The sequence below is a fragment of the Coregonus clupeaformis genome, chromosome 5 (assembly GCF_020615455.1).
Source record: "Coregonus clupeaformis isolate EN_2021a chromosome 5, ASM2061545v1, whole genome shotgun sequence".
Lineage (NCBI taxonomy): Eukaryota > Metazoa > Chordata > Actinopteri > Salmoniformes > Salmonidae > Coregonus > Coregonus clupeaformis.
The window spans coordinates 25980994-26000882 of NC_059196.1; the positions used below are offsets into that span (position 1 = coordinate 25980994).

Genomic DNA, 19889 nt, shown 5'->3' on the forward strand with positions numbered 1-19889 from the left:
CTGGTCAAACACAGTTCACTATATATGGAGTAGGGTGCTATTTGGGATGCTACCAGAGTGATGTTTACTCTTAGTGTCTGAGAGAGAAAAGCATTAGGGACCATTACCCTGGGCCCTGCTGCAAGTCAAGGGGCTCCTGCTGGAGTGGCACTGACTGGATTGTATTTCTCCCCCAGTGCTTTTATAAGAGCTTTACAAATTACAGCTCAGGGAATGTAAACAACAAGCTCTGCACAATGACCGTTTGTGCTGCTCAAGTGCATGTGTCCCTTTCTGTGTCTCAAATGGCACCCTACTCCCTATATAGTGCACTACTATTGACCATGTCCCATAGGGGGTGCCATAGGGCTCTGGTCAAAAGTAATGCACTATATAGGGAGTAGGGTGCCATTTGTGATGCACACCCTGTGTTTTAAGAGCCCTGGCTGGCGTTTTATTATCGGGTTACGCTTCCCTTATTATCAGGTTACTCGCTGTTCCCTGGCAGAAGTTTACTTCGGCTACATAAAGGACAATCTCAACAATCCAATATGCTGACTACAGTGACCCAGACCATCAATTAGATCAGCGGGAGAGTGAGCTTCGCATGTCTCCTCTCCCCTCCTTGCTGGGAGCTTTTTTTCACCCTATTTTTCCCCCTCTTCCCTTCCTCCTTGAATCGGCCTCTCCTCTGGTCTTCCTCAAGTGCAGCGTGGCAGAAAATGGCTGTTTTGTTTCACATCCTAAAGTACATAACATTAATAATTTACCCTTTGTCAGTCAGGATTGGATCGGAAAGCAATTGTTGGGACAAACAGTTTTATGGAGGACTCGTGGTGGTGGTTGTTGACGAATGAAGCTGCGAAAAGACCAGTGGGGGGCCCTTGTCGATGAAACGCTGAGTCTTTTGTGAAAGTGTCATGTTTTATTGATGGAAACGTTCCTGTTTCCCGGCCCTCCCGGTTGTTTTGTGGTGCTGAGCGAGGCGACCTGATGAAATCCGCCTCTGCTTCATTTCACAATCGCAGGCAGGCGGAAGCTAGTCAGTCACCTTGGTGTGTCAGGAACTAGAGGAGCTATCCATCCACGCTCTTGTTATGTTTAATTTCCCCATCTGCCATTTTCTCACTGTGTTAGAGTAACCTACTAACTGTTTTTGTTGTTTATTTTAACATATTTTTTTGTCCTAAACCATCTACTGCCTGGATACTTTTTGGGTGTCCTCTCTGAGTACGCCGCTGTTCTCTGACAGTAAACAGCACGTTTACACAGGGGGATAACAGGGCCCATACAAACACACCCTCTTCCCTTTCAGCTCTCTTTAGCTATATCTCTCTTTGAATTTCTCTCCCTCTTTCAGTCAATCTCTCTCTGTCCTAGTCTCTAGGAAAACGAGGCCTGTATGAAAACCCCCTCCTCCGTTTCGGCCTTCCCACTGCTACACTGCTCCTGGCTGGGGCCTACTGCTCCCAAACCCAGCCCTGTTGCCCTGTTGTGAGAAGTTTAACTGCTGACTACAAGACTAGAAGAACTTCTACTTGACCCTTCGAAACACATTTCCAAACCAATGAAGATGCTCTTTGATTGTGAAGCCATGTGAATAATCCGCTACGGTGGAGACATGACTAGGTCTCTGCTAGGAGCTGACGAGGAGAGGGCTTTTAGATCAATGTTCCTCCCTGGAGAGACTGTGACTTTTTGCACTAACCGCAGCAACAGTGATTTTATTATGGATGGAGGAGGAGAAGGGAGTTTTAAACGCATCAACTTTGTGGCAGAAGGTAGGGGGGAACTGAGCCACGGGAGGGCAAAAAGGGGGGAGCGACAGGCTGGGGGGTTGGGGGGCGGAGGAGCTTCCCGTGCCATCATGCTGTGAACTTTTCTTTCAGACTTTAAGATACACACACACACACACACACACACACGCAAACACGCAAACACATACACACGCAAACACATACAGTGAGGGGAAAAAAGTATTTGATCCCCTGCTGATTTTGTACGTTTGCCCACTGACAAAGACATGATCAGTCTATAATTTTAATGGTAGGTTTATTTGAACAGTGAGAGACAGAATAACAACAAAAAAATCCAGAAAAACGCATGTCAAAAATGTTATAAATTGATTTGCATTTTAATGAGGGAAATAAGTATTTGACCCCCTCTCAATCAGAAAGATTTCTGGCTCCCAGGTGTCTTTTATACAGGTAACGAGCTGAGATTAGGAGCACACTCTTAAAGGGAGTGCTCCTGATCTCAGCTTGTTACCTGTATAAAAGACACCTGTCCACAGAAGCAATCAATCAATCAGATTCCAAACTCTCCACCATGGCCAAGACCAAAGAGCTCTCCAAGGATGTCAGGGACAAGATTGTAGACCTACACAAGGCTGGAATGGGCTACAAGACCATCGCCAAGCAGCTTGGTGAGAAGGTGACAACAGTTGGTGCGATTATTCGCAAATGGAAGAAACACAAAAGAACTGTCAATCTCCCTCGGCCTGGGGCTCCATGCAAGATCTCACCTCGTGGAGTTGCAATGATAATGAGAACGGTGAGGAATCAGCCCAGAACTACACGGGAGGATCTTGTCAATGATCTCAAGGCAGCTGGGACCATAGTCACCAAGAAAACAATTGGTAACACACTACGCCGTGAAGGACTGAAATCCTGCAGTGCCCGCAAGGTCCCCCTGCTCAAGAAAGCACATATACAGGCCCGTCTGAAGATTGCCAATGAACATCTGAATGATTCAGAGGAGAACTGGGTTAAAGTGTTGTGGTCAGATGAGACCAAAATCGAGCTCTTTGGCATCAACTCAACTCGCCGTGTTTGGCGGAGGAGGAATGCTGCCTATGACCCCAAGAACACCATCCCCACCGTCAAACATGGAGGTGAAAACATTATGCTTTGGGGGTGTTTTTCTGCTAAGGGGACAGGACAACTTCACCGCATCAAAGGGACGATGGACGTGGCCATGTACCGTCAAATCTTGGGTGAGAATCTCTTTCCCTCAGCCAGGGCATTGAAAATGGGTCGTGGATGGGTATTCCAGCATGACAAGGACCCAAAACACACGGCCAAGGCAACAAAGGAGTGGCTCAAGAAGAGGCATATTAAGGTCCTGGAGTGGCCTAGCCAGTCTCCAGACCTTAATCCCATAGAAAATCTGTGGAGGGAGCTGAAGGTTCGAGTTGCCAAACGTCAGCCTCGAATCCTTAATGACTTGGAGAAGATCTGCAAAGAGGAGTGGGACAAAATCCCTCCTGAGATGTGTGCAAACCTGGTGGCCAACTACAAGAAATGTCTGACCTCTGTGATTGCCAAAAAGGGTTTTGCCACCAAGTACTAAGTCATGTTTTGTAGAGGGGTCAAATACTTATTTCCCTCATTAAAATGCAAATCAATTTATAACATTTTTGACATGCGTTTTTCTGGATTTTGTTGTTGTTATTCTGTCTCTCACTGTTCAAATAAACCTACCATTAAAATTATAGACTGATCATGTCTTTGTCAGTGGGCAAACGTACAAAATCAGCAGGGGATCAAATACTTTTTTCCCTCACTGTATACACACACACACACGCAAACACATACACACACACCTGCAGTGTCTGGATGCCAAGCTGTCAGGACAGCGTACTCTACTGTGTATCCCTGAACGGATTCCAGGTGCACCCACTCACTCTGAAAACAGTTTAGAGTTCTAGAAAGGAAACCTGGAAACCTATTTCTCTGTATGTCCTGTGAGTGGAGAGGTTGCTGCTTTTGGCTGGTAGACAAACCTCAGTATATTATGCTGCTATGTGAAAGGTTTTCTCAGGGGGCTCTAATGTGGACCACATTTCTTGGTCTAATATGGCCCTAGTTTTTCTCCTGTTTACTGTAGTCTCAATTCCTGCTCTGTTGCTTCATTAGGTCATAAAGAACCATGTGAAGAATAGTTTCTATCCCATAGTGGTGCCAAGCCTTATTAATGTTAGCACCAATTTATAGTTATTTATTTATTGGAAGGCTATGTTGTGTAATCTGCTGATGGCTGAGTTTAGAAAATTATGCAATTTCTACCCGCTTCCTGCCAAAGAGTAAACAAATGAAGAAATTAACAAAAATATTAATTGAAAAAGATATGAACAAATCACACAGTTTATTATTATTGTTGATGCATGCATGAAGCCCTGATCTGTTTGCTGGTGTTCTGTTTCCCTAGATGCTGGACAAGCTGCGTGACCGCTGGACCAACACAGGGCTGTGGGAGAAGCTGGAGGAGAGGAAGACAGTGATCACGGAGCCTAGAGGAGGAGGGAAGGGAGACTTTGATTTACTGCTGCAGATGTACTATGATGCCATCAGAATCAGTGGAGAGTTTGCAGGGGACAGAGGTGAGTCTGGGCTGTCTCTTTGTCGCTCTCTCTCTCTTTCTTCTTCTCTCTCTCTGTCTCCATCTTTGTCTGTCTGTATCTCTTTTGTGCAAGGGATTACAGAGCACCAATTGGTTGATTCAGCATTGATTAGCTGTGTACAAAGAAGGAAGAATCAAGTTATAAAACTGTTTGGTGTTGGGTACTTTTTTAAATGTGGAAGAATTCTAGTCATATCTGTTTAGGACAGATGACTGGGTTGATGTTGGTGTTGTTTCTGTCCCCCCCAGATGGAGCTCTGCTGATGGCAGTGTGTAGAGGGAAGGTGAGTGAAGGACTGGACTTCACAGACGACAACGCCAGAGCAGTGGTCACCATCGGCATCCCCTTCCCCAACATCAAGGACCTGCAGGTAAGAACCAGAGGAAGAGGTGGAGACAACGTCTTGGCGGTGAGCCCCATCAGGACCCAGAGGGAGAGAGAGACCGCTGTTTACCGTTGTGTCCAGCCAGTCACATACAGGTGGAAAGACCACCTCTCTAGCAGCCTCCTGCAGATTAGACTTTGTGCTTCATAGAATCTGCTGGGTGCCAATGTATTTTCCTACAGACCTCCAGTGCCAACACTGAAAAGGTTCTGTTCTGGACACACATACAAAGAAAAAGCGCATCCTCCATCCTCCTCTTTTTTGGTGATCTGTAACATAATCTCAAAGTGATTGTTCAGCGTCTGTCCTGTCCTTTCTTTCTACCGTCCTCCTCCTCTCTTCCTCCTCTCTTCCTCCCTCCCTGTCCTCTTCTATCCATCCTTCCTTACCTTTTTTGTCATGGCCCAGTGTTGCCTAATATATCAAACTGTGATACCAGATTTCTTTCTTTCTTTCTTTCTTCTCCTCGTGTGTCAGCTCCCTGCCCTGGCCCCAGAGGAGCCCTGAGGGGGTGGTAAGGTCTGCTAGCTGACCCCCATTACCAGAAGAGGGGACAGGACATGACACTAATGACTGTCAGGGCCAGGTCACTGTGACTGTTTGTCCCCACGGCCCCTCTGACAGCTACGCTAAAACAACCCAGCGGGTGCCAGGCAGGCAGGAAGCCATAGGTATACAGCAACACAACGCTGCCCCGGCTGTGACAGAGCCACAAAAGGACATACTGTATATTCTCACTCTCCCACCTGTTTAACATTTCTATCTTTACCCAAGCACATATAGACATTCCCTTCTCAGCACACATTAACTTGGATTCACTCACCCTGTCCCACATTTCAAACATGCACCCCCTATAGCTTATGTAGACCCCTCATGTAGTGTGGACGCCTACCTTCGTGCCTAGACTGCTTTTCCCAGACTCAACTCTCAGCCAAACGTTTTAATGTTTTAACCGAAGCACAGAGCAGCACTGCGTTTACTAGCCTGTTATCTGGCCTGAGATCAAAGGTGAACTGTAAACAGTCCTCCACACAGAAAGCTCTGCTAAGCTGCTATTACATCAAGGCTTGCATCCCAAATGGCATCCTATTCTCTATTTAGTGCACCACTTTTGACCAGAGCCCTGCACTATATAGGGAATAGGGTGCCATTTGGGACATACCCAATGTTACATTATACACATGTAGAGTCGTTTTTTTCCACAACAGGCATGTCTTACAATACGCAGCCGTGTCGTGTGTGAGGGAGAGAAACAATCCTCTCGTTTAACAGGCAATAAAAGGACACTTACAGCTGATACGGCATCTCTGTTTGCTTAATGAGGAGCACAGTAGACATTTTAAGACACCGGACACCGTTTTATAGAGACCTGGTGTCTCTGCTTTGATACTTTATGGAGGAGGAGGACCAGACAGTTTAGATCCTATGTTGATGAGTGGGAGACACTTTGGAATTTTGGTGTGTGGGGGGGTGAAGAGTGTGTGTGCGTGCTGGTTAGGTGCTTGTGAGTGTGTTCACGTCACACAGGGACATACTGAGGACGAGGCTGTCAGCTCTGCCACATTAGGCAGATGGAGCACTCTGCAATCTCACTGACAGGCACAAGATGGTTAGGACTGCCAGGGGGGCACACACACACACACACACGAACAGGTCTGCTCAGCTGCAAACCATGCTTGCTGGTCAAATGTATGTTTTTAAGCATGAACAGGTAGCGGTGGGAGGACCGGCCAAAGCGAGCGAGCGACTAGCGATCTCCTGACATTTTAACTAATCCATTCTAGCTGGCGGTTTCTTTCACATTTAGGAGGAGATTCGCTAGAAGCTAGAATTGGCTTTTTCACATATGCATCCTGTCATGTCAGATCTGGTGTTGACAGTGCAAGGACGTGAAGGGTGGGACGCTGAAATGGACTCCCATTGGATTTCGATGACACTGGCGGCTCGGGGCTACTGGCCATTTCCGTTAGTTTCGTGGTCTCAGAAGTAGATGCGTCAACCCCTCTGGTGTTTAACAGACAGGAGGAGACATCTCATCTCATCTCACCATACAGCCGCTAGCCTGCGCCTCGTGAGCCCCCATGACATGAGTAGTATATATATATGGCCAGCAATAAAATGGCATGGCTACAGCAGGTCCATTTTGACATGGTCTAGTGAGGCGTTTCTTAATTTTAAATAATGGAATCTAATTCCTGCTCTTTTTATTTGGTTCAGACCAAATATGTGTAGTGAGTATGGACGGACTCATCCAGGCCAAGTTGACGTCCAGTTATGACACATCTCTCTGCCTATGACAGAAAGCAGAGAGAGGGGAACAGTGTGTACATGCCTGTGTCCCTGTGTCGTTTTGGGTCATGGTGCTCTGGGCTGTGAACACACGGCACCTGCCTGTCAGTCCCTGTTAGAGCCCTGTTCACCGGCATGTCCCATATGTCCCACCCGTCAGACGCCACATGAACTTTTCACTTGTCAATCCCAAAAGGTTAGCGCTGCAAATCCAGGAAGATGGATTGATGGATGGATGCAAATTATTGGAGATGGATGCTTTCGTGTCCTTTTTGTGGCATGGCTTGTTGCTCGTCTTGTGTTGACTGGACCACCTTTTCTGCTCCCCTACCTCCTGTCTCACCACCTCTTTGCCTTTTTGCTCTATCCCCCCCATCTTACACAACAGATCTGTCTACCAGACCACCTTCATCACTTGTGTTGACTAGACCCCCTCCTTCCTCCCGTCTCTGCTCTTCTTCACCTCCGCTGTATCCCCCCTTTATTCCCCCTTTCACAACAGATCTGTCTGAGGGGGCATTCGGGGCAGGCAATAACAAACCTCTTCAGGCCCTATGTGTTTTTAACAGTGGGTTGGCGTCTCCCTCTGCGCTCCCTGTCTGCCCCTCACCTTCCCACTCCACAGCCCACATTAATCACATTAATTCTCAGTGGATGTGCCCTGCACGATGCCTGAAAGGTGCTGGATTGCAGGTCAGAGCACAGGTGATGGCCCACAGCTATGGTTAGCCAATCAGCCGCCTACCAGCCACTGGAGCACATTTAGGTGGTTCTGGGGTGTCTGACAGGTAGCGATTGATTTGTCCTTCTCACGTCATGTCAAAGATAATGCTCCGGGCTACACAAGATTCGTTCAAATGTCATGATTTTGGAAAATCGAAGGCTGCTTCAGTTCAACCTTACTTTATTGATCCCCGACAAGGACATTTGATTGCAAATATTTTCTCTTTTTATATTTATAATTTTATTTATTTATACATTTTCAGTTTTACAAACAGACAGATAACAGCAAACAATACAATAACACCCCCACTGAAAGAAGACAGAAAAACTAAAAACAACAGCAATGCTCTTATAATGAAAATAAGTAGAAAATAATCGGCACCATGCTTCATTGAAATTTGACACGAACAGAATATGCTCCATTAAAGAATAAGTAGGCTACTATGGATCAGGGTGGATTGCAGACTGCGTGTATGTTGCCCATCATCACCTGATAGATAAGACAGAAAGGGCTGCCATATCTTATCAAATGTGCTGGATCATGGCTAATCCTTTCCATATGTAACAGACTAGTGACTTCAGCTAACCAGGTTTTAAAAACAGGACAAATATTTTATATTATTAATCTTTCAGTGTGTTTGTAAGCATACCAGTCTGTCTCCTGTTGTCTGTTCTGCTTGCTGTGGTGGCAGTATAGCAGTGTCCTGATGACCTGTCCTGTGAGGTGTGTCTCTAACATTCCTGCTGTGTTTTCAGGTGGAGCTGAAGATGAAGTATAATGACCAGCACTGTAAATCCAGGGGTCTGCTGTCAGGCTCCCGCTGGTATGAGATCCAGGCCTACAGAGCCCTCAACCAGGCCCTGGGCAGGTACGGCTCTCTTTGTTTGTGTTCCTGTTTGTTTCTCCATCTTCAACTCAGTCTATCAGAGGAGGCTTCCTCCTAGCTCACGAATCAGGCTCATGATCATTAAGCTGAAAAAGTGTTGATAATTTTGAAAACCAGGAGGTTCCTACCTAAACTTCAAAATGTTTTTGCTACCACAGGTGTATCAGACACAAGAATGACTGGGGAGCCCTCATTCTGGTAGACGACCGCTTTGGGAACAACCCAAACAAATACATATCAGGTACTAAAATGAAAGATCCTAGCTCACAAACAAGCCCTCCAACGTCCCTGTTGTCTGACACAATGTGTAGTTTCTTATCTTGGGGACTTGGTGGTGATGGTAGTCCACAGAGAGGGGGCTTGTGTTGTAGTAGGGTGGCAGCTAGCCTAGCGTTTAGAGCATTGGGCCAGTAACCGAAAGGTGGCTGGTTCTAATATCCGAGCCGACAAAGTGATAATATGTCGATGTGCCCTGGAGCAAGGCACTTAACCCTAATTTTATGCAGTGTCGCCGTACTACTATGTCTGACCCTGTAAAAACAACATATTTCACTGCACCTATCCAGTGTATGGAAATAAAACATAACATTGTTTGAACCTAGAGGATTGGTCTGTTCACATGCAGAATTGAGCAAAATAAAATGCTCTTAGAATAAGTGTTATAAGAAATGACTGTAAAGAGACTGTAAATAATTAGTTTTTATATTATATTAATGTATGTTTTTAAATGGGTGCAGGTGGTGGAATGCCCTTCCATTAACAAGATTAGTCTCCATTTACCCCAGGTCTGTCCAAGTGGGTGCGTAACCTGGTCAGGCACCACGACACCTTCAGCGGTGCCATGCAGTCGCTGGTAGCCTTCTCCCAGTGCCAACAGGGGGCAGTAGAGATCCATGGAGCAGGGAGCCAGACCTTCAACAGCACCACTGTCCTGTCTCCAGCCAGTCAATCTCCAGTGACTGTGGAACATCTGTCCCACTGTCTGCCAAGTCCTAGCCCCAGCTCAGACAGCCTTCTCTGGGCCACGGTGCACCACACTACCACCTCTCAGGTCCCAGAGCCCCACACCCAGCTACAGGGGGTCAGGTCCTGGGTTCCCCCTATGGTCTCTGTCCCACCTGCTCTGTGGCCTCTCTCCACCACCAGCCGTGGAAAGAGTGGAAACACAGGTGAGATGTATTACATTAGATCCAGTGCATTCGGAGTAAAGTATTCAGACCACTTTACTTTCTCCACATTTTGTTATTCTAAAATGGATTCAATTGTTTATTTTTCCCCTCATCAATCTACACACAATATCCCATAATGACAAAGCAAAAACACGTTTTTAGAATTTTTTGCAAATGATTTAAAATATAAAATGAAATATCACATTTACATAAGTATTCAGACCCTTTACTCAGTACTTTGTTGAAGCACCTTTGGCAGCGATTACAGCCTCAAGTCTTCTTGGGTATGACGCTACAAGCTTGGCACACCTGTATTTGGGGAATTTCTCCAATTTTTCTCTGCAGATCCTCTCAAGCTCTGTCAGATTGGATGGGGAGCCAGAGATGTTCGATCAGGTTCAGAGATGTTCGACTTGTCCCGAAGCCACTCCTACGTTGTCTTGGCTGTGTGCTTAGGGTCGTTGTCCTGTTGGAAGGTGAACCTTTACACCAGTCTGAGGTCCTGAGCGCTCTGGAGCAGGTTTTCATCAAGGATCTCTCTGTACTTTGTTCCGTTCATCTTTCCCTCGATCCGGACTAGTCTCCCAGTCCCTACCGCTGAAAAACATCCCCACAGCATGATGCTGCCACGACCATGCTTCACCGTAGAGATGGTGCCAGGTTTCCTCCAGACGTGACGCTTGGCATTCAGGCCAAAGCGTGCAGTCTTGGTTTCATCAGACCAGAGAATCTTGTTTCTCATGGTCTGAGAGTCTTTAGGTGCCTTTTGGCAAACTCTAAGTGGGCTATCTGGCCACTCTACCATAAAGGCCTGATTGGTGGAGTGCTGCAGAGATGGTTGTCCTTCTGGAAGGTTCTCCCATCTCCACAGAGGAATTCTGGAGCTCTGTCAGAGTGACCATTGGGTTCTTGGTCACCTCCCTGACCAAGGCCCTTCTCCCCCGATTGCTCAACTCTCGGAAGAGTTGGTGGTTCCAAACTTCTTCAGTTTAAGAATGATGGAGGCCACTGTGTTCTTGGGGACCTTCAACGCTGCAGACATGTTTGTCTACCCTTCTCCAGATCTGTGCCTCGACACAATCCTGTCTCAGAGCTCTACGGATAGTTCCTTCGACCTCATGGCTTGGTTTTTGCTCGTACATGCACTGTCAACTGTGGGACCTTATATAGACAGGTGTGTGCCTTTTCAAATCATGTCCAATCAATTGAATTTACCACAGGTGGACTCCCAAGTTTTAGAAACATCTCAAGGATGATCAGTGGAAACAGGATACACCTGAGCTCAATTTCAAGTCTTCTCATAGCAAAGGGTCTGAATACTTCGTAATAAGGTACTTCTGTTTTTTATTTAAATTTGCAAACATTTCTAAAAACCTGTTTTCGCTTTGTCATTATTGGGTATTGTGTGTTGATTTTAGGAGAAAAAACAAAAAAAACAATCAATTTTTGAATAAGGCTGTAGCGTAACAAAATGTGAAAAAAGTCAAGAGGTCTGAATACTTTCCGAATGCACTGTAAATACAAGTTATTTTTAATTCTGTTGGGGAAGTTGGTAGATTATCAGTCAGAGGTTTGATTGGTGCATAAAATAATATGAGAGCTTCATCCAGAGCTCTTGACATTAACTCATTGTATAAGTGTTTTCTAATGAGTCAAATGCATCAGTCAGTCTTCCACAAAGGTCTCCCACTACCTTGAGTACATGATCTTACTGCAGACCAACATCTGTTGTGTTCATCTATCTTGTGTTATTCATGAAGGGATGATATTTGAATAGACCTGTCCCGGTAAAGTGGTTGGGCCCCGGGGAACAGGGAAAGGGCAATGTGTGAGGCTTTTTGGATCTAGATGTTAGGGGTGTAGAGGAGAACTGCTGTTGCCGTTTCCTCCCTCCAGGGTTTCATTTTACCAACGTTCAGGTTACTTAGCTTCGATTTTAGTCATAATTTTACATTGCTTGCTCTTTGGGAATATTAAGACATGTCGATGTATAAAACTTTGTGTATATACACTATATGACCAAAACTATGTGGACACATGCTAGTCGAACATCTCATTTCAAAATCATGTGCGTTAATATGGAGTTGGTGCCCACTTTGCTGCTATAACAGCCTCCACACTTCTGGGAAGGCTTTCCACTAGATGTTGGAACATTGCTGCGGGGACTTGCTTCCATTCAGCCACAAGAGCATTAGTGAGGTCGGGCACTGATGTTGGGCGATTAGGCCTGGCTCACAGTCTGCGTTCCAATTCATCCCAAAGGTGTTCAATGGGGTTGAGGTCAGGGCTCTGTGCAGGCCAGTCAAGTTCTTCCACACCGATCTCAACAAACCATTTCTGTATGAACCTCGCTTTGTGCACGGGGGCATTGTCATGCTGAAACAGGAAAGGGCATTCCCCAAACTGTTGCCACAAAGTTGGAAGCACAGAATCGTCTAGAATGCTGTAGCGTTAAGATTTCCCTTCACTGGAATTAAGGGTTCTAGCTCGAACCATGAAAAACAGCCCCAGACCATTATTCCTCCTCCACCAAACTTTACAGTTGGCACTATGCATTGGGGCAGGTAGTGTTCTTCTGGCATCCGCCAAACCCAGATTTGTCCGTTGGACTGCCAGATGGAGAAGCGTGATTCATCACTCCAGAGAACGCTTTTCTACTGCTCCAGAGTTCGATGGCGGAGAGCTTTACACCACTCCAGCTGACGTTTGGCATTGCATGTGGTGATCTTAGGCTTGTGTGTAGCTGCTCGGCCATGGAAACCCATTTCATGAAGCACCCGACGAAACAGTTTTTGTGCTGACGTTGCTTTCAGAGCCAGTTTGGAACTCGGTAGTGAGTGTTGTAACCGAGGACAGACGATTTGTACGCGCTTCAGCACTCGACGGTCCCGTTCTATGAGCTTGTGTGGCCAACCACTTCGCGGCTGAGCCGTTGTTGCTCCTAGACGTTTTCACTTCACAATATCAGCACTTACAGTTGACCGGGGCAGCTTTAGCAGGGCAGAAATTTGACGAACTGACTTGTTGGAAAGGTGGCATACTTTGACGGTGCCACGTTGAAAGTCACTGAGCTCTTCAGTAAGGCCATTCTACTTCCAACGTTTGTCTATGGAGATTGCATGGCGGTGTGCTCGATTTTATACACCTGTCAGCAACGGTGTGGCTGAAATAGCCAAATCCACTAATTTGAAGGGGTGTCCACATACTTTTGTGTATATATAGTGTATGTTTTAGGTCAATTTTATTATACCTTGCTCTGGTTCATTTGACAGTGCTAGCTTTTTTGGGGGTACCTTGGCTCCTCCACTAAGAATGGATCAATAAAAAAACATGCGTCTGAGCCTAACAGAATGAAATTACAATGAGGTCACTGGGTCAATCAAATGAGGTGGATACTCTCCGTTCTAGAGCTGTAGTCTATTGTCTGTCGGGTGACTCGGGTCGCTGTAAGGCTGAGCTGTTTGCTCAATTGCATTTTGAGGGGTGGGTGGGGGTGGCAGGAGCTGGATCAGGCTGTGGTGGTGGGTTTATGTGTGTGTGTACACCAATCTGTCTCATTACTACGAGGCCCTCTACATGGCTGAGTGGTGCTGTGCTGGGTTTGTCTGAGGCAAGCAGCTTGATGAGCAGATGTTTGACTGTTGCTTTTAATTAAATCCCATTGACCATTGTTTGTGTTATATTGAGCGTGAGACGGTGGTGTGTTCTTCTCCTCTGCACTGTTCTGGATAAGAGACAGGAAGACATCCTTTGCTCACACCCCTAAACCACTAATCGTGTAGTGTACGCTAACCTAGCTGTTACGGGCCCAATGATCCTTGAGGCCAATGTTGGCATCTTGAATGTACTCCCAGTTATTTTCTCACCTTTACTGTCAACACCTGATGACTGCTCCAATCAGCTCCTCAGCTCAGCTGAATTTCTAAATGCATTGTAACAAATAGTCTTCATATAACCGTGTTGTCTTTCGTTTCCATGATTTCCCATAACGTGTGCATTCTCTGTGGGCAGGTGACCAGAAGCAGACACAGCAACACCCCTCCACTCATCTGAACAGTGATCCCAAGGCCCCGCCCCCAACCATTTCCACCCCCCTCTCCACCCCGCGGCCCCTGCACCACCTCTTCTCCTCCACCCCTGTGAGCTCCACCCGCTTCAAGACCCCAATCTTCCAGGCCCAGGACCCAAGCAGGCGTCGCTGTCCTCTGGTCGACACACCACGGCCTGACTCTGTGGAGGAGGAGAAGGAGAACCAGGAGAATGTAAGTCAGGATCCCTGGATCCCCTGCCCAGGAGGGAAGGCCCGTGAGGGGCTGGATGGACCGGCAGCTACCCCTCCCAGCCAGGACCAGGGTCCGGTTCTAGACCTCTCCCCAGTGGAGGTCCCTGCCAGTTGTGAGCCCAGACAGACCACTGTAGTTGTAGATGATCCCACCCTGCTAGACGAAGAGGAAGACCAGAGCATCTTCTTCACACCTGAGATGTTTGATGAGGAGGAGGTAGACACCAAGCCTCTCCCCAGGACAGTGCAGGGGACGATGACAGGGGAGGGAACTGTGGTTGCGTCCAGCCTTGCTCTCTCTACCGGAACAACCCAGGCTCTGTCTGAGGACCTGTTTGGCCCAGAGCAGGGTCCCAGGGAGGGCACAGGGACGGTCACTACCACTGATACCCAGAGGGGTGGCGCTCTCACTCTCTTAGCGAGTAGAGACTGTGTCAGTGTGGGATGGGAACAGGACAGGCAGCAGGGGTGTAGGAGTAGGATAGGGAGTGGTGACGAGACCCAGAGACGGGAGGACCAAGGTCAGGGAGAAGGACAGGAGGTAAACCAGACCCAGACGCAGGGCCAGACCCAAGGCCAGAGCAGGCAGACAGCCAACAGGACACACAGACTGTCCAGGTCCAGAAAGAAAGCTCCAGAGCCCTCCACGCCATCCTCAGGTAAACTAACCAGCTACTTCTCTGTTGTCCCTCAGGTTATAGCCATAGACGACTAGACACCAGGTTATAACTGTAGATGACTAGGCACCAGGTTATAACTGTAGATGACTAGACACCAGGTTATAACTGTAGATGACTAGACACCAGGTTATAACTGTAGATGACTAGGCACCAGGGCCCGTATTCACAAAGATGTTCAGTAGGTGTGCTGATCTAGAATCAGTCTTTATTTTTTGATAATCATTATTAAAATGATATGGACAGGGGAAACACGTGCCCAGGTTATACCCATAGACTATGGTTATAAATATAGACGACTAGACAGACCCCAAAACGCTCAGTAAAGCCAGTTAGTTCTCAGATCATCATGTCTCATTATCTAGCATGACAGCATGGCTGGGTCGACTCATCTGACTGACATTATCTGTTTAAACAGTCTGGAGCTAACGAACTTCGCACAAATTTGTGATGTTAACGTGCAGTTTTTATTTTTGTACACATCATTAAAATGCATGAAGAAATGCGTCTTTATTTTCCTGTAAACGAAATGGAAGCATTGTCCCGTTATTTGTTTTAATGAGATGTGTTATTTGGAGTGAGGAGAGGAGTGGGGGTGATGCAGCATGCCTGACTTCACACAGATAGAACTCTTGCATTTTTACAAAATTACTGTACAATCCTTTCATAAATGAATTGTCTGATGTAATCTAGAGGGGAGGTGGGATGTGTGTTCAATGACTTGGGGGAAACACACAAGGGCCTTTCCAGCAACACAAGAAACTTCAGAAACACAATCATCCATCTTGAGAACATCTCCAGGGTGACTATATATCAATAAATAATCATTGTGGCCATCTAATATGGAAAATGTATTAATAAAATCATGTTGGCTGGTTTTTGTTTGTGTGGTGTCAAATTGATGTAGAAGAGTGCAGATGGGTAGTTTGAACCCTCAATAAAGCACCTTGTATTGGCTTTACTTTGCCAGTTACCATGTTATTGACCCAATAGTACCAAAGATAAATGTTTTATCTTCCTATCGGAAGGTAAAGTCAATGAAGAATTATAAATGCTGTAAGTCTCAATTATTAAACTAATTGACTACCTGTTTTTATGTTAATATTTTATTAGTAGTTCGACCTGTCTGTCTTTGCTATGGTGGTGATCATTTTCTACATTTCTTCATTTCCGGCTTGCAGCCCTCTTTGCCAAAGTGTGTGATATTATGGCTTCCATTAAACCTTGGTAAATAAGTATTTATTGACCTGTTTATGTCCATTGCCTCATGTATACGCCTAATGTTCTGTGTGTACGAACAGTTAAGCAAATGGCATATGTTCTCACATACGTCCTAACCGTTCCCCTTAATGGGGAAAATGGTTTAATGATGTCGTGAAGAGTAAAAGGCCATTTATACTGTAAAGGAGGATTAGTTCATGGTTTTAACTTCTATGGGATCGGTGTCCTGTATACGGGAAGGTTGAGCTAATGTGATTAGCATGACTGTTGTAAGTAAGAGCAAACTTTCCAGGACATAGACATGTCTTATATGGGCAGAAATCTTACATTCTTGTTAATCTAACTGCACTGTCCAATTTACAGTAGCTATTACAGTGAAAAAATACCATGCTATTGTTTGAGGAGAGTGCACAACAACAACAAAAATTATCACGGCAACTGGTTTGATACATTCACCTCTGAATGTAAATAATGTACTTACATTAAGTAATCTTGCTCTGATTTGTCATCCTAATTGTCCCAGAGATAGAATTTAGCATAGTTTTGTTTGAAAAAATCCATTTTTATATTCAAATGTGGGAACTGGGTTCTACAGTTTGAACCCTTGCTGTCTCTGGCTCCACACCCACCCCGCCCGGCCATCTAGATGTGTGAAAGTTAGTGTATAAGCTAATGATCCATCATGTATGACATTCCTGGGAGTGTGTAATCTTACATTTTGTATTACCATATCATTTTTCTATGTTCTCTATAGTTATGTACTTAAAAATGTATCAATTGACCAATTCGGCACATTTGGGCAGACTTGATACAAAATAGTCCAGTATTGCAATGCTTCACTGAATCAATCTGAAACATTGCACACACACACAATCAAAATTGCGCCTAAACTGCAATATATTGTTTATTTTATTTATTTTTATTTCACCTTTATTTAACCAGGTAAGCCAGTTGAGAACAAGTTCTCATTTACAACTGCGACCTGGCCAAGATAAAGCAAAGCAGTGCAATTAAAAACAACAACACAGAGTTACATATGGGGTAAAAAAACAAAGTCAAAAAATACAACAGAAAATATATATACAGTGTGTGCAAATGTAGCAAGTTATGGAGGTAAGGCAATAAATAGGCTATAGTGCAAAATAATTACAATTAGTATTAACACTGGAATGCTAGATGTGCATAGATTGTGTCCTTTCTCTTGCATTTCAAAGATGATGGAACAAAAAAAAAGCGTGTAATCTTTTACCAGATCTAATGTGTTATATTCTCCTACATTCATTTTATATTTCCACAAACGTCAAAGTGTTTCCTTTCAAATGGTATCAATAATATGCATATCCTTGCTACAGGCAGTTAGATTTGAGTATGTCATTTTAGGCGAAAATTGAAAAAAAGGGTCAGATCCTTGAGGTTTTAAGGGCCTTCTTTGGATTATTGTGGCTTACCCTGACAATGAGCAATCAGACCAATGGTTAAAGAAGCTGAACTGTAGATGGAAGGAGGCGGGAACAGTGAAGTCTGGCAAATTAAGCCCCATTAGCTTGACAGGAAGTTGTCTCGTTAGAACACAAACCTCCCTAACGATCCCTAACCTGTGATTGGTTGACGGAGGAGTCCAACGTGGACGACCAAACCATTCAATTAAAGCTCACCCCTCTGCTCATCAGCCTAACTGTGTGACAGTGCCTTAGCTTCGTTAGTTAATGTAATTGCATGGCTGAGCATGGCTGGGCACCTCGTCAATATCAGTATCAACAAGCGTGCCGTGGGAGAGGGTAATCAGATGTCCTAATAGGTTGTTAGTCTGTTGGTCTGTAGCACTGTAAGGCTATTAAGCAGCACTGTGAGGTTATTGGCATATTTACTGGGGCTTCCCTAAGTCCCTTTAATATCTCGTCATTGATTAGCCTAAGTCAGGCCTTTTATCCTTACGAGTTGGAACAAATTAAATCAATAAGTGTGTTTATTCATGCCGTAGGCTAATTGTGGTATTTTTTTAATGTCCCAAGTTGCTGATAATTGTAAAGTAAGTTTGTTTCCATTGTTTCAGCTTTTTTGAGATTTTGCCACATAAAAGACAACACCACGCAGTATGAGGCAGCTGGCATATTGACATAATATGCTTTGATTGGCAGGTCACTGCGCTGAGGCCCTTGTTGCAAGACCGACCCAGCCGTGGAAAGGGAGAGTTGTTCTTTCCAAGACTCAGGCTAAAAACCAAGTCTGGTGCAGTCAGAGGGGCAGAGGCAGGACCAAGGCAGGGGTGCCCTTTGCACCCACCTCCAGTGTCCCAGTCCAGCCCCAGACCAAATACCAGGGCCTAGAGGTCCAGGGCAGGACAGCCAGAGTCAGATCTGCTAGTGTGGCTGGTTCTGGTCCTGAGGAGACTGAGGGAGAGCAGGCCGTCACAGGATGTAAGGACCAGGCCTCTACCAAGTCTGGGACTAGTATTAGGGCCAAGGCCAGGGGGCTAAAGGACTCTTTCAAGTCAGGAACCAGCGGGACGGCCAGGGGGCCGGAGGATGTTCCCAAGCCAAAGACCAACAGCAGTAAGGCCAAGGGGCAGGAGGTTACTAGTGTTTTCTGTCAACAGTACAGCAGCAGGGGGAGATTGAAGGCAACATGCAGACCAGAGGTGAAGAGATCCAGGGGGAAAAAGGCACGGTTGCCCCCCTCTTGGGAGGGCCTGGAAGAAGTCACGAGCAGTACCCCCACCCCTAACGCCCCTGCTACCGCCACAGTGCACATTGACATTGTCACCCCTAAATGCGAGGGTAGAGTGTGTGTCCAAGGAAGTCCTGGAGGTGAACCTGAGACTGAGAGTAGCCCCACTGGTCTAACAAAGGAAGGGCCTGGTAGTCTGAACTCTCTACAGAAAGGTTAGACAGCCCGTACGCATCACAGAGTAATTTGGTCAGTGTATCCTTTTTGTTGTCAGGGAATTTATCAGTGCTCATTTGGAAATGAAAACAAAACCATCCATCCGTTGCTTGTTGCCCCCTCTAGGCATCAAGGTGCAGAGGAGCTGTAAGCAGGATAGAGGGGCCAACAGGGCCTCTCGGAGGAGGAAGGTGCGTTAGGGGACACTAAATAGAACAGGGTTGGAGCCTAGGTATCTGAACAGTAGTGATGCACATTGTTTGTGTGTAACGGGTGATACGATGCACATCATGCCAACTCAAGTCTTGTCTTCCAGAGGACTAGAGACCAGAGACCCTGTTCCAGAGGACTAGACTGTGCTGTGTGTGGGCAGCAGCTACTGCCTGTGGCAGAGGGTACATTTAATTCCCACAAATAAACACATATCCTTATGTCAGTGACCCTCAATCAAATTAAAAGTGGATGTTGTAACTTGTGACCGTGTACCTTAGGTGAGCTGCAGAGCAGCCTGTGTGATCTGGAGCAGATAGCCAGGCTTAGAGGCACCAGAGGATGGGGAGCCACAGGTCCAGCCCAGTGTCCATGCCTCCCACCCAGGCCCCTATGTCCCCATGACCCCCCTAACCTACTGGCGGTCCGGGGCATCGCAGCCCTACAGGCCCTCAGAAGCCGTCTTCAGCCTTACAGGGACAACAACAACACCGGTAGGCCTGAAAGAAATCATACATCTGACTTTATCTTTAATCTTTACATTGTTGCCTAACCTACAGGAATTTGTTAATTTGTGATTTCACTGTGGGGGTTTGGAATAATACAGCCACATACGAAGAACCTGCTATTACAGACCTTCCTTGTTCGGGCTTGTTTTAGTACCTCTGGGGATGCCCATATAGGGAGCGAAGCACTGTCAGAGGAGGTGAACACTACAGTCAGCAAGATGTTTCCATAGTTACAAAATCCCTGCTTCATTAATGCCATAAGTCTATGCTGGA

The 19889-nt window shown here is 46.0% G+C and overlaps 1 protein-coding gene across 2 annotated transcripts in view; it reads left to right on the forward strand.

Annotated features, from left to right (window-relative positions):
• Positions 1-19889, forward strand: part of brip1 (BRCA1 interacting helicase 1) — a 108964-nt gene that overhangs the window by 21483 nt on the left and 67592 nt on the right. The window contains exons 15-24 of one of the 2 annotated variants that reach the window (XM_045213786.1): positions 4189-4360; positions 4630-4751; positions 8535-8647; positions 8824-8906; positions 9451-9834; positions 13846-14775; positions 18153-18896; positions 19024-19088; positions 19214-19292; positions 19389-19601. In XM_045213786.1, coding sequence (XP_045069721.1) covers positions 4189-4360; positions 4630-4751; positions 8535-8647; positions 8824-8906; positions 9451-9834; positions 13846-14775; positions 18153-18896; positions 19024-19088; positions 19214-19292; positions 19389-19601 — 2905 coding nt within the window. Of the gene's footprint in view, positions 1-4188; positions 4361-4629; positions 4752-8534; positions 8648-8823; positions 8907-9450; positions 9835-13845; positions 16029-18152; positions 18897-19023; positions 19089-19213; positions 19293-19388; positions 19602-19889 lie in introns of those variants that run through there. The other variant, XM_041876649.2, reaches the window with a different exon arrangement.